At 44.1% G+C, this 15,050-nt stretch overlaps 1 protein-coding gene and 2 pseudogenes across 1 annotated transcript; all 3 read left to right on the plus strand.

Annotated features, from left to right (window-relative positions):
• The first annotated feature begins 3,645 nt into the window (after positions 1-3,645).
• LOC120019720 lies at positions 3,646-4,556 on the plus strand (annotated as a pseudogene).
• Positions 4,557-9,346: 4,790 nt separating this feature from the next.
• On the plus strand, positions 9,347-11,137 carry LOC120019291 (protein unc-93 homolog A-like). The gene is made up of 4 exons (XM_038962597.1): positions 9,347-9,589; positions 9,718-9,853; positions 10,045-10,176; positions 10,269-11,137. The coding sequence occupies exons 1-4, from the start codon at positions 9,347-9,349 to the stop codon at positions 10,547-10,549; spliced, it is 792 nt and encodes a 263-aa protein (XP_038818525.1). The 3' UTR covers positions 10,550-11,137.
• A 487-nt stretch (positions 11,138-11,624) lies between these two features.
• Positions 11,625-14,881, plus strand: LOC120019293 (annotated as a pseudogene).
• Positions 14,882-15,050: the final 169 nt, after the last annotated feature.

Below are 15,050 nucleotides of genomic sequence, written 5' to 3' on the forward strand. Positions count from 1 at the left end.
GTCGCTCTTCACTGTTGACATTGAGACTGGTGTTTTGCGGGTACTATTTAATGAAGCTGCCAGTTGAGGACTTGTGAGGAGTTTGTTTCTCAAACTAGACACTCTAATGTACTTGTCCTCTTGCTCAGTTGTGCACCGGGGCCTCCCACTCCTCTTTCTATTCTGGTTAGAGCCAGTTTGCGCTGTTCTGTGAAGGGAGTAGTACACAGCGTTGTACGAGATCTTCAGTTTCTTGGAATTTCTCGCATGGAATAGCCTTCATTTCTCAGAACAAGAATAGACTGACGAGTTTCAGAAGAAAGTTCTTTGTGTCTGAAGAAAGTTATTTGTTTCTGGCCATTTTGAGCCTGTAATCGAACCCACAAATGCTGATGCTCTAGAAACTCAACTAGTCTAAAGGCCAGTTTTATTGCTTCCTTAATCAGAACAACAGTTTTCAGCTGTGCTAACATAATTGCAAAAGGGTTTTCTAATGATCAATTAGCCTTTTAAAATTATAAACTTGGATTAGCTAACACAACGTGCCATTGGAACACAGGATTGATGATTGCTGATAATGGGCCTCTGTACGCCTATGTAGATATTCCATAAAATATCTGCCATTTTCAGCTACAATAGTCATTTACAACATTAACAATGTCTACACTGTATTTCTGATCAATTTGATGTTATTTTAATGGACAGAAAATTATGATTTTCTTTCAAAAACAAGGACATTTCTAAGTGACCTCAAACTTTGAACGGTAGTATATATTTTTATGGGGGAAATGTGGTAAAAACAACATGCACTGTTTTTTTCTGCTAGTAAATATATCCAATTCCCTAGAATACAATCTGCTTCTTGAAAATATCACAACCCTTTTGTAGCATTTTTAACATTCCCAGCTCCTCTGAGATATTCTACGACCAGCTAAAACTTGCCTGTAGCTTTACATTTCAGCTCTCTGTGTGTTTAATCAATCAAACATGTTATTTATGACAACCTCAACTACATTGGAGGTGTTGTGCACTTAATGTGCTTACTCCATATAGGAATTCCCCAGGGAGTTAGAAGGATATACAGTATGTAGCATAGAAAAAAGGCCACTTCTCATACACAGATACAGTTGAAGTCGGGAGTTTACATACACCTTAGCCAAATACATTTAAACTCAGTTTTTCACCATTCCTGACATTTAATCCTAGTACAATGTCCCTGTCTTAGGTCAGTTAGGATCACCACTTTATTTTAACAATGTGAATTGTCAGAATAATAGTAGAGAATGTTAGGAGTGTGTATTGGAGGCGAAGTCAGGTGCATGAGAGCAGAGTGTATTGAACAGGCACACTTTTTATTCCGGTCCAAAATGACAGCACAAAGTAACATAAAATGTGCCCAAACACGGAACATAGACAAAAAGTAATGCGCGGAACAATATCCACAATTCCAAAATACACGAAACACAAACAATCTTACACAAAGACATGATGGGGAACAGAGGAATAAATACATATGGATTGATTGGGGAATGAAAACCAGGTGTGAATGGAACAAGACAAAACAAATGGATACATGAAAAATGGAGCGGCGATGGCTAGAAAGCCGGTGATGTCGACCGCCGCCCGAACAGTACCCCCCCTGACGCGCGGCTCCAGCGGTGTGTCGACAGCGGCCTCGGGGACGACCCGGAGGGCGAGGCGCAGGGTGATCCGGCCGGCGAGGGTGGAACTCACGCAGTAGTTCAGGGTCTAATACATCAGCCACCGGAACCCAGCACCTCTTCAGTCTCCTAGCTGCCCGGATGTACTCCAGGTTGCAGTGGTCAGTCCAGATGAGGAAAGGGTGTTTAGCCCCCTCAAGCCAATGTCTCCACGCCTTCAAAGCCTTAACCACAGCCAACAGCTCCCGGTCCCCCACATCATAGTTCCGCTCCGCCGGGCTGAGCTTCTTCGAGAAGAAAGCACAGGGGCGGAGCTTCGGTGGCGTGTCTGAGCGCCGAGAGAGCACGGCTCTGATCCCAGCCTCAGCTGCCCAAAAGCCCTGTCCGCCTCAAACGACCACTTCAGACGTACAGGACCCCCCTTCAGCAGTGAGGTAATGGGACCAGCCACCTGGCCAAAACCCCGGATAAATCTCCGGTAGCAATTGGCAAACCCTAAAAATCGCTGCACCTCCTTTACCGTTTTCACGTACGAAGCCTCCAGTGATGATCCATGGCCCGAAGCCTCCAGTGATGATCCATGGCCCGAAGCCTCCAGTGATGATCCATGGCCCGGAGCCTCCAGTGATGATCCATGGCCCGGAGCCTCCAGTGATGATCCATGGCCCGGAGCCTCCAGTAATGATCCATGGCCCGGAGCCTCCAGTGACGATCCATGGCCCGGAGCCTCCAGTGACGATCCATGGTCCGGAGTCTCCAGCGACGGTCGGCAGTCCTGAGTCTCCAGCGACGGTCTGCAGTCCTGAGTCTCCAGCGACGGTCGGCAGTCCGGAGAGCCTCCAGCGACGGTCTGCGGTCCAGAGCCTTCAGCGACAGTCTGCAGCCTAGAGCTTCCAGTGGCGGTTCCCAGTCCAGAGCCTCCTGCGAGGTTTCCCAGTCCGGAGCCTCCGGCGACGATCTACGGTCCGGAGTCTCCATCGACGATCTACGGTCCGGAGTCCCCGACGACGATCTACGGTCCGGAGTCCCCGGCGACGATCTACGGTCCGGAGTCCCCGGCGACGACCCACGGTCCGGTTCCACGGAAGCGGAGGGATCAGCGAGCGGAGCGGGGTCTACGTCCCGAACCGGAGCCGCCACGAGGCTAGATGCCCACCCGGACCCTCCCCCATGGAGTCAGGTTTTGCGGCTGGAGTCCGCACCTTTGGGGAAGGGGGGGGGGGGGTACTGTCACGTCCTGACCTTAGAGAGCCTTTTAATTTCTCTATTTGGTTAGGTCGGGGTGTGATTTGGATGGGCATTCTAGTTTTTCTATTTCTTTGTTGGCCGGGTATGGTTCCCAATCAGTAACGATTTTCCTCCTCTTCAGACGAGGGGTATGAAGGATCGGACCAATACGCAGCGTGGTAAGTGTCCATGATATTTTAATAAACTGAACACGACAAAATACAAAAATAACAAAGTGAATGATAACGAAAACCGAAACAGTCCTGAAATGTGAAACAAACACTAACACAATCACCCACAACACACAATGGAAAACAGGCTACCTAAATATGGCTCCCAATCAGAGACAACGATAAACAGCTGCCTCTGATTGGGAACCACACCAGGCCAAACACATAGAAAACAAACAACCTAGAAAAAAGAACATAGACTGCCCACCCTAACCAAACTAAAATAGAGACACAAAAAAAGAACTAAGGTCAGGACGTGACACAATCAGAGGCAGCGGTCTATTGTTGTCTCTGATTGGGGATCATACTTAGGCAGCCTTTTTTCCATCTTTAGTTTGTGGGATCTTGTCTATGTATAGTTGCTTTCTGCACTACATGTAGGTTTACGTTTGTTTTTGTATTTTGGTGTTTTTTTCGGTGTAATTTAAATAAAAGTAAAATGTACGCCTACCATGCTGCACCTTGGTCCAATCCATCTCTAAATGAACGTGACAGGATGACTGTTCCTTCTTCTGACAGTCTGACTGTAAAGAGGACCGCTTTTGACAATGCGTACTGTGGATGACGATCAGCCGAGTAAGAACTGCACAGCAGAGAATCTACCACTGTGTTATTTTCTACCCCTCTGTGATGATTGTGGAATTCTTCCTGGCTCTACCGCTCAACCTCAGTGCTTTATCTTTTATATTCAAAATGAAGTTCTGGAAATCTAACAGCAACAACATGAAGGGGAGTGGCGGAGTACAGAGGGTGGAACTTACAAAGCCATGTTGTTCATGCTGTTTCTGAATTGAGGTGCCAGTATTGCCTTCCTGACTGGGATTTCAGTTGATCCTTACTTTAATGTAGTTCATCCTGGAAAAAATAACTTCCTTAAGTTCTTCAAAAAGTCTCCTCATATCTCTGTCATCATCTAGCTACTGCTGCTCCCCCTGAATATCCCAACCATGCTGAAGACCTTTGAGTGCTGTAACAGTTATGGGCGTAAAATGTCACTGGTCGAGGACGTCACTGACACTTTGAGAGAGGTTGTGTTTTTCGCCCAGATTCTCATCCCTTTCTTTGTGTTGGTCTACTGCACGGCCCACAATGTCAACACACTCAAAAAGAAGCAGGGGATAGGACCAAGCTGTGTCGAGCAGTGTTTCTGGTCACCTCAGTTGTCTTGGTATTCTCTTTCTATTTCCTGCCTTGTACCATAGCTACAATGGTTCTGTTGATTGTGAGAGTTGAGAATTTACCCAGAGCAGAAGATATAGCTGTCTTTGACGGTCTCATGGTTTTGTCCTACATGGTTTGTCTAGTGGACCCAAATGTGTACTGCTTAAGCAGCACTAAGTTCAAAAGCCTCGACCTGACAACTTATTGTCCCTGTCTAAAAATAGATGAAAGCACAAACTCAGCAGGAAACAACTCAAATCCAAAACGCAGCAACAATGTAACGCAGCATAGTAGGTAAAATACTTACTAAATACAAAAAAATAGGAAATTAATTACTGTTTTATGACTGCATTAAGACTGTTTGTTCTCATGATGAGACATTCATGTTAGTTTGCTACATCAGACAATGATTCACTACTTGTTTATGTTATCGTCATATATCGTCATCTGGTTTCTTTAACCAGTGATGTCGTCATGTTAAACCACTCATAATGACTCTGTTGTTGCTAATTGTCTGGGTCAAATAAATATTCCTCTTAAGTTATGTTTATTTATTTATTACTACAGTACTACTACTACTCTTGATGAGGCCAATGTATATACTTTTTTTATAGTTTGAGAGTTTTATTTCTTCCCGCCTTTACAACTTAATTATTAGAAGTTGATCAAAATATTTTCCGAGCTTCTGTTATCATACCATATACTGCAGTAGTTACAACAAAAACAGACCACGACGTGGTCATCCATACTTCTTACCATGGAGGGAATGTGTCAGAACAGGACCCGTTTTGGGCAGCCATCCATCTCCTGAGGGAGGTGAAGCATAAACGTTTGATCTCTGATTGGACCTCTGTGGGTTGGCAGAGAGACCAGAGGTATCCACTCCAGCAGCCAGAGCAGGCATCAGGCCCAGCCACTGGGCAGAGAGAGAGGGGGATAACAGCAGTCCTGCCGATGAGAAACAGAGAGGGACTTTAGGTGGAGGATTTAAAAGGTAAAATTCCTAAGAGATCGAGGAAAATACTAGGTCTTGTTGTTACAAGGAAGCATCCCCCAAGAGCTCCTCTAGTCAACACAGCAATTTTTCTTTATATAAAAAATAACTTAAAAACATAAATTGTCAAGGCCTTTGACTAAATATAACTGGAAAACATTGCATGTTACAAAACAATACTTCAATAATGTAAATAAAGATCATTTAATAAACAATTCTGAATTTAAAAAAATGATTGCTTGTATTGCTTTTGACTGTGGAATGAAATAGATAACTCATCTCACAACATTTTATTTTTAGTAACTTGGCCCGGTGCCTTTAACTCTGTAAGTAAATGCACTTAAATGAAATCTTTAGGTTACGTTCCTTGACAGTTTAAGGCAGGGCATTGACATCTGCTATTTTTATGAAATATCTACATTGGTCATTTCATCGGATAATCACGTTTCCTTAGAAACTATGTGTGAAGGAGAGCCTTCACTATGGACTAAATGACTAGTTTTAAATATATGGATTCAAAGTATTTATTGCCATTTTAAACTATAAATTATTGTGATGCAGTGTTTTTTTTCTGTATCGATTTATTTAATCCATAACCTGCGCTTTCTATCATCTCCAAACATGTCCTGTAGTAGTGCATTGCTCATTGTATTGCCTAATTGGTGGGAGGGGCTTATCAGCACAGCAGCCTTCAACGTGTAACCAGGGCCTTTCTTAACAAGGTGTGTTTCCTGACTGTGTGGAAGAGACATTTGTTATAGCCACCAGCCATGTGTGTTTCATTTGTTAGTCTGCAGTTTAAAAAAAACAATTAAGTACTTTTTAACTTTATTTCTCAGTTCCTCTTTTATGCCTTTAGATGACAAGGTATCGGCCAGCCTGTCACACTGTCTATAGTCTTTATTGTTGTTTTTAGATCAAGCCAAGATAAAGATTCATGCACACTTCTGTTCGTATAGATAAACCCTCAAGCTACATCACCTGTTTTTCTGTTCCTGTGGATATGAGCTATGCACGTAGATTCCTTACATTTTTATTCGTGCTCTTGTGGCGGACACAGAAAGAGAAACATTATTTATCTTTATTCAAAAGGGGAATAGGCTGATCTTGCAGAGTTCTGTAATTCTGTCAGAAGAACAATGGATGCGGTCCATCTTCAGAACACATCCTCAAACACTGAGGTCGATCACTGCAACGTGGGGAATCAGATGATATACAGTCTTCTCTAAAGTGATGATTGTGGAATTCACTCTGGCCTTGCCTCTCAACCTGTCAGTGCGCTACATCTTCCTCTTCCTCTTCAAATTCTGGAAAATCAACAGCATCTTCCTCTTCAATATTGTGGGTCCAGATCTTCTGCTGGTGATATGCTTGCCAGCCAAAGCCTATCACTTCCAGCACGGACTAAGCCGAAGTGAGAACAAGCTGGTCTGTATCAATCTTGAAGCGTGGATTCCGATTGGTCAGACCAGCGTTGAATAGCCCTTAGCATGGGTATATCCTGTTTGAGTGTCTGCCTATAGGAAGGGAGAAGCAAAATGGAGCCGTGGTCAGATTTGCCAAAAGGAGGGCAAGGGAGGGCTTTGTGTGCCTCGCGGAAGTTAGAGCAGCAGGGATCCAGTGTTTTACCTGCGCGAGTGCGACATTCAATATGCTGATAGAATTTAGGTAGTCTTGTTCTCTAATATGCCTTGCTAAAATCCCCAGCTACAATAAATGCAGCCTCAGGATATATTGTTTCCTGTTAGAATAAAGTCTAGTGAAGTTCCTTGAGGGCCGCCGGGGTATCGGCTTGAGGGGGATATACATGGCTGTGACAATAACCGGGGAGAATTTCTTTGGGATATAATACGGTAGGCATTTGATTGTGAGGAATTCTAGGTCATGTGAACAAAAGGACTTGAGTTCCTGTATGTTGTTACGATTACACCATGAGATATACACCCCCGCCCTTCTTCTTCCTGTCCGAGTGACGCACAAAGAATCCCGGTGGCTGTACTGACTCTGACAGTATATCCCGAGAGAGCCATGTTTCCGTGAAACAGAGTATGTTACAATCCTTGATGTCTCTCTGGAAAGCAACCCTTGCCCTAATTTCATCTACCTTTTTATCTAGAGACTGGACATTAGCAAGTAATATACTCGGACGCGGTGGTTGGTGTGCGCGCCTTCGAAGTCTGACCAGAGGACCGCTCTGTCTGCCTCTTCTCCGGCAGCGTTGTTTTGGGTCAGCCTCTGGAATCAGTTCAAATGCCCTGGGTGGTTCGGACAAAGGATCCGCTTGGGAAAGTCGTATTCCTGGTCGGTCGGACTTGGGCTGGTGATGTCTCGGGACATAGACCTTTTTAGAAGGTCTATGTCCCTTGAGTTGGAAAATGTGTGATAGCAGTGGACTAATGGTAGCTTTCTGTGTAATATGTAACAGTATGTTTTTGGATTGTAACTTTGGTGATAGAGTCACCAAATTGCACACACAGCTAGGACAGCGTTTTATAAATATGTGTAGAAACAAAGCCTTAACCCCACAGAAGTCTTATTCCCAATACGGCTGCCAAACAAGTCAATGGGATCTTATTGGACAATTTCACATGACCATACCTGTATGAAATATAATTGTAGTATGCCCCAAAATGTTCATAGTGATGTAGAATACACAACCACATGAGCCAGGAGTGCCAAATATATAAAGATAAATTATTCACAGAAATGCGGTAAAAATGTGCCCAAAAAGCTGTCTGAATTGCTGATTTCTGAAGATGTTATGATCAATCATCTTCAAACATGCAAAATGGATATGTAAATGTAAATAGTCATGGAAATGAGCTGCTTAAAAGTATATACAATGTTATCCTAGTAGCTGTTTTCATTATGAGGACTTTAAACCGGCCTCATACATTCCATTACAATGTAACAAAATCCAATGTTGGGCTTGTTGAGGCCAATTATTACTTTTAGTATTCTAGTAGCAGACCAATCTGCTATCGTGGAGAGCGAGAGTACGGGCAGACACCGTGTTATGCGGAAGATCGCACGGTGTCTCCTGTACGTGTACTTAGCCCGGTGCGGTACATCCCAGCTCCACGTATCGGCCGGGCTAGATTGAGCATTGAGCCAGGTGCCATGAAGCCGGCTCAACGCGTCTGGTCTCCAGTGCGTCTCCTCGGGCCGGCATACATGGCACCAGCCTTACGCATGGTGTCCCCGGTTCGCCAACACAGCCCAGTGCGGGTTATTCCACCTCCCCGCACTGGTCGGGCTACGGGGAGCATTCAACCAGGTAAGGTTGGGCAGGCTCGGTGCTCAAGGGAGACAGTACGCCTGCACGGTCCGGTATATCTGGCGCCACCTCCCCGCCCCAGCCCAGTACCACCAGTGCCTACACCAGCACCAGGCTTCCAGTGTGTCTCCAGAGCCCTGTTCCTCCTCCACGCACACGCCCTGTGGTGCCTGTCTCCAGCCCGGTACCACCAGTTCCGGCACCATGCACCAAGCCTCCTGTGCGTCTCCAGAGCCCTGTGCGCCCTGTTGTTGCTCCCCACACTAGCCTTGAGGTGCGTGTCCTTAGCCCGGTACCACCAGTTCCGGCACCACGCACCAGGCCTACTGTGCGCCTCAGCCGGCCAGAGTCTGCCATCTGCCCAGCGCCGCCTGCACTGCCTGTCTGCCCAGTGCCGCCTGCGCTATCCGTCTGCCCAGCGCCGTCTGAACTGCCCGTCTGTCCTGAGCCTTCAAAGCCGCCCGTCTGTCCTGAGCCTTCAAAGCCGCCCGTCTGTCCTGAGCCTTCACAGCCGCCCGTCTGTCCTGAGCCTTCAAAGCCGCCCGTCTGTCCTGAGCCTTCAGAGCCGTCCGTCAGTCAGGAGCCGCTAGAGCCGTCAGTCAGTCAGGATCTGCTAGAGCCGTCAGTCAGCCAGGATCTGCCAGAATCGTCAGTCAGCCAGGAGCTACCTGTCACGCCGGCGATGCCGGAATTCCCCCTCAGTCCGGAGCTGCCCCTCAGTCCGGAGCTGCCCCTCAGTCCGGTGCTGCCCCGGTAAGAACTTATTATTGTTTCTCAGTGTTGTAGGTTGATGCTAGTGAAATGTTCTGCTGCGACTATGTTCAATGTGTGCAACTGTTGTGTTTCAGGAGTGGGTGTGCTGGCCATGATCATAGTGGCAGTATTTCTGGATAACATAGACAGAGATCAGGCCCGGGAGTTCAGGGACAACAGGGAACCATTCTGGAGCACCTTCCTGGCCACATTCACACTCCTGAAGGACAAGAGACTCGTCATTCTCATCCCTTTGACCATGTACAGTGGCTTTGAACAGAGTTTCCTCTCCGGTGAATACACAAAGGTGAGGTGACGACAAGACATATGGTTCATACTCTGCCACTAGGAATCCAACATGGAAGAATTCTTAATCAACGTAAGAGTGGCTAAAAGTAATGCGTGTGACCTTCCTTTGGTGTGTTTCCATTGCAGAACTATGTGACCTGTGCATTAGGAATCCATTATGTTGGATATGCGATGATATGTTTTGGAGCCGCAAATTCGTTATGTTCCTTTATGTTTGGGAGGTTGGCAGAATACACTGGAAGAGCCCCACTGTTTTGCGTGGGTAAGAAGAGCTTTCCAATAAAGACATTAACATTTTCATTGGTATACAGATGTGGATCTTAATTTTTTGCCAGTTTGCTACAGCAGGAACATAATCCTGCAGCAACAGGACATGTGGATTATAATTTAGATCCTACATCTGCAGAACTCATATGTAAAGTCAAAATCACTCACTACTCACCTCTCTTACAGCTGCAGTGACCAACTTTTCCTGTATCCTGGCTCTGTTATTCTGGAGGCCTCACCCAGACCAGCTGCCAGTGTTCTTTGTGTTTCCTGCCCTCTGGGGCCTGGCAGATGCTGTGTGGCAGACACAAACCAACTGTGAGTTGAGCTATCATTTATGTATTACATGTTAGGTACATCAAACATTTTGTCCAGGACTGAGGTAACAAGGGTTTTGTTCTTGTTTGCAGCACTGTACGGGGTTCTCTTCCCCAGACAAAAAGAGGCAGCATTCGCTAACTACCGTATGTGGGAATCCCTGGGATTCGTTATAGCCTTCGCCTACAGTACCTTCATCTGTTTGGACATCAAGCTCTACATCCTCCTGGGAGTTCTGATCCTCTCCATGGTAACCTATTTGTGGGTGGAGTTCCAAGAACGCAAGAATCCTACTCTTCCAGTGGAGGAGGGAATATACGATACAGACTTCTCAGCAAAGGGAGATCACATCCTCAATCAGACCAGCTTGTAGACAAGACGTGGATTTGTTATGTACAGTATGTGAGGGAATGACACCTAGTGAGAGAGATCTGGAGATCACCATTCTGCCACTGTCATATGCCAACCCCAATGGGAGACTTTTCTAGTATGACAAAATGAGAGGTTTTGTGGATCTCTATAAATGTATTATTCTCACAACATCTTGACCCTGAATTATGTGTATTCATTTTCTCTGGTTGCACTTTTTATGCAGAATCCCTGTACAATTCAGATTTTTAAAATTGATTTTTATTTTTATGTCTTGGCTGCTATGTTGAATTCAAATTACATCGTGTTATGCTAAACTTTAACTGAGAGTGGAATACAGTACTGAGTCACTAATGAAGCAGATTACAAACTTGAATCTACCATGGAGTTAAAACTATTTAATAACCAGTTGTTCTGTAGTCCAAAGTCTTTGTGGCAACAATACGAGTGGTAGAGCACAGCAGGGTCATCACGAATAATGAAACTTCCCTTACATAATTGTTTTTGGCATTACAATGAGGCTACTCAGGGTGGCTCTGTGCTTCTTCAACCACAAGCAAATGTTCAATAAAAACAACTGATTTACCTTTCAGTGAAAGACTTATGGTGTGCTTTGCTTTTGATGGTGTCTGGAAATACAAAAGGGAATGAATGTACAATTACTTCTTGAATCTCTCACTACTGCTATTTTTTACAGTGATACATGCTCCTGTATTTATCACTGTGTTCATTGTAGGGGTATTTCTTAATACAACGCCAATGAAAAGCCACACTTGGGACATCAAACTGTGACAAGGCACTCATTTTAATCGTATGTCTGACTTACCACATTGCTTTAAGGCATAGAGCTGATTTAAAAATGATTTTACAAAACCCACCAATAAAAACATTGCATCAACGACATGATTCAATTAGTTGCGTATTGCAGAACAATTAAGTTCATAAATGACTAATTGACGTACTTCAGGGCAAAAGTGTAGCTACTCTGAGCTTATATTAGATTGCACATCATGAACTGCTGTATTGACCCCCTGACTCACAACCACTGTTGAATATCGACAAGCATAACCATAGAGAAAATGGGCCAAAGTATGTAAAATGTCCTGGTTGTATCCTTTGGATTCTTGCTGTTGTTTACAGCAACTGGAAGCCTTCTGAATCTACAGGTAAGTATTGGTAGAATTACATTGAGGCATGCATATACCCTAAACCAGATCAATATTTGAGCAACATCTGTTATTTTATTAGTATGGTTGGAATCTCTAATTTGTTATTGTTTATGACATTCACTTATGTAGACAATGTCTTCAAATGCATCGTAAAGCGTTATATGTTAAACAAACAGGCCTATCCCAGTCAATGTCATAACTATTACTGGGGTTTCCATAACTGTTGTTCATAAAAGCTGTATGAATAAACTTTGTTCCTTGTCTTTTACTACTACGTTACAGAGCAGTTTGAACACTGAAGAAGGAGTAGGTGTGGCCTCAGCAAGTGTGCAGTTTGCCTCCATCATTCTGTCCTCCATGTTTGTTGCCCCCTTGGTTATAAAATACCTGGGCTGCAAATGGACCATTGTTGCTGCGATGGGATGCAATGTTGTGTACACAGTTGGAAACTTCTATCGAGGATGGTAAAGCTATTACTGAAAAATATGTAATACTATGTTATGTATGATGTGGCTTTGCTTTGTGACAAAATGTCCACACCTACACATTCCTAGCTTGTTACAAAATTATAGGCTCTTGACTTATAATAAAACCTGATAACAAGATATGTTACCAGAGTTACATGACAACACAACAACACAACTGAGCTCAGCAGTCATCTTTAGAGAGACAGTGCTGAGATTTATTGAACAGATAAGAGAAATGGTTACTGACAAAACATATAGTACATTGACAAAAATTTTAGAACACCTTTCTCATTCAAAGGTTTCTTTATTTTTACTATTTTCTACATTGTAGAATAATAGTGAAGACATCAAAACTATAAAATAATACATATGGAATCATGTAGTAAGCAAAAAAGTGTTAAACAAATCAAAATATATTTTAGATTCTTCAAAGTAGCCACCCTTTGCGTGGTTGACAGCTTTGCACACACTTGGCATTCTCTCAACCAGCTTCATCTGGAATGCTTTTCCAACAGTCTTGAAGGAGTTGCCACCTATGCTGAACACTTGCTGGGTGCTTTTCCTTCACTTTGCGGTCCAACTCATCCCAAACCACCTAAATTGGGTTGAGGTCGGGTGATTGTGGAGGCCAGGACTTCTGATGCAACACTCCATCACTCTCCTTCTTGGTCAAATAGCCCGTACACAGCCTGGAGGTGTGTTGGGTCATTGTCCTGTTGAAAAACAACTTATAGCAAACCAGATGGGATGGTGTATCGCTGCAGAATGCTGTGGTAGCCATGCTGGTTAAGTGTGCCTTGAATTCTAAATAAATCACAGTGTCACCAGGAGAGCACCCCCACATCATTACACCTTCTCCTCCATGTGCCCACATAGTAAATCGCCCACATAGTAAATCATGTAAAGGTTAATCTGAAATGCCTTAGTGTCCATTGCGTGACCCTAAACTGAAATTCCCATGCACCCCAATAGGACACACAACCCCTCTATCTAGTCTACTGATTGCTCACTGTACTGTATTATACTGTGCTGCCTTGTCTCTCTTAGGGAAACCCTGCTCCCTACTTCAATAATCCTTGGATTAGGGGAATCTCCTTTATGGTCAGCTACAAGCACCTATCTTACCATAAATGGTAGAAAACAAGCGGAAAAGGACAAAAAGAAGAACCAAGATGTGATAACCCAGTACTTTGGGATCTTGTTTCTGCTGTAACAGTCTTCAGCAGTCTGGGGAAATCTAATGTCCTCGATTGTATTTGGGCAAGACTCAAACTCAGGTCAGTTTGACAATAATGGATTTCCACTGTAAAGAGGCAAAACGTGGCATGGCATACCTTATCTACAAAGCTACATCTTGTATGTAATTCACAATATTGACTCATTTACACTATCGACTCACACATTCTATGTTGCATTGAAATGCTGTGTCAGTGAGTTGCGCCTTTTCTCGCTACAAATTGTGTTTCATTGTGTTTACTACTGTATTTCTCTCCAGTCAACATCAGTGAGAGTGATCTACAGTTCTGTGGAGTGGGTAGCTGTGGCAACATCAGCTTGGCCCCAGGCAACTCCACCAGACCACCGGAGAGATTAGTGCACACTCTGATGGGCTGCTATGTTGGTGAGCCTACTTCCCAATGACAGCAGTACATCAGCTAAATAACTTACGATAGCCAAGCCAACATACAGTGTTTCATAATGCAGTTTTAATCAAGTTGCGTCTTGGTTTTTGCAGGTGTAGGTGTGCTGGCCATGCTCTTAGTGGCTGTGTTTCTGGATAACATTGACCGAGATATGACACTTGAGTTTAGAAGCAACAAGGAGCCATTCTGCAGCACTTTCTTGGCCACGTTTAAACAGTTAAACAATAGGCATCAGGTGTTTTTGATCCCAGTCACTGCCTACATTGGTCTGGAGTTGGGTTTTCTCAATGGGGAGTACACCAAGGTACAGTACGTCTAATAACAATCCGATATTCTTTATAGATACTGTAGGGTACTGAAGTGATTCTGTTGACTTCTCGTAGGAATATGTGACCTGCGCTTTGGGACTACATTTTGTTGGATATGTAATGATTTGCTTTGGTGCCACAAGTTCCCTGTTTTCCTACGCGTTTGGGCATCTGTCACAATATTCTGGACGGGTAGCTCTTTTCGCTTTGGGTAAGACTCAAGTTAAATATTTTAGTGAGATCTCTCTTGAACAATATCAATACTATAAGACTCATCACTGGCCATATAAATACTGTAATTTTCCTCTGGCAGCCACAACCACCCAGTTTACCTGTATCCTGGGTCTGTTATTCTGGAGGCCTCACCCAGACCAGCTGCCAGTGTTCTTTGTGTTTCCTGCCCTCTGGGGCCTGGCAGACGCTGTGTGGCAGACACAATCCTATGGTGAGTTAGTTACTATATTTTTGCATTCAGATCCTTCCATAGAAACATAACACATTACAAGCAAGGCACAATTAATTATTTGAGCTTGATTAAATACTCTATATATTTTTCAGCACTCTATGGTGTTCTCTTCCATGGCCAGAAGGAGGCAGCATTTGCCAACTATCGCCTATGGGAGGCTGTGGGATATGTAATAGCATTCGCTTGTAGCCGTTTTCTCTGTGTGAATACAAAGCTATACACCCTTATGGGAGTTCTGCTGCTCTCAGTGACACTTTGTTTTTCAGTGGAATATGGTGAATAGATTAGACCTACACCAAGTGAGAACACTATCGATACAAAACTGGAGATAAAGAGCACAGAACTCAATGAGGATAATGATACAGTGATAAAACATTGTGAACATTGTCTCCATGATGACAGCATTGTCAAATGTACTCAGCCATAGTGTGGCTATCAGCATATGTGAGATG

Source organism: Salvelinus namaycush, chromosome 24, assembly GCF_016432855.1.
Source record: "Salvelinus namaycush isolate Seneca chromosome 24, SaNama_1.0, whole genome shotgun sequence".
NCBI classification, from domain to species: domain Eukaryota; kingdom Metazoa; phylum Chordata; class Actinopteri; order Salmoniformes; family Salmonidae; genus Salvelinus; species Salvelinus namaycush.

Coding starts and splice junctions, on each gene's coding strand:
- LOC120019291 (XM_038962597.1), top strand. CDS start 9,347: ATGTTCAATGTGTGCAACTGTTGTGTTTCAGGAGTGGGTGTGCTGGCC. Junction 9,854..10,044: donor AGCCCCACTGTTTTGCGTGG/GTAAGAAGAGCT, acceptor CCTCTCTTACAG/CTGCAGTGACCAACTTTTCC. Junction 10,177..10,268: donor GTGGCAGACACAAACCAACT/GTGAGTTGAGCT, acceptor TCTTGTTTGCAG/CACTGTACGGGGTTCTCTTC.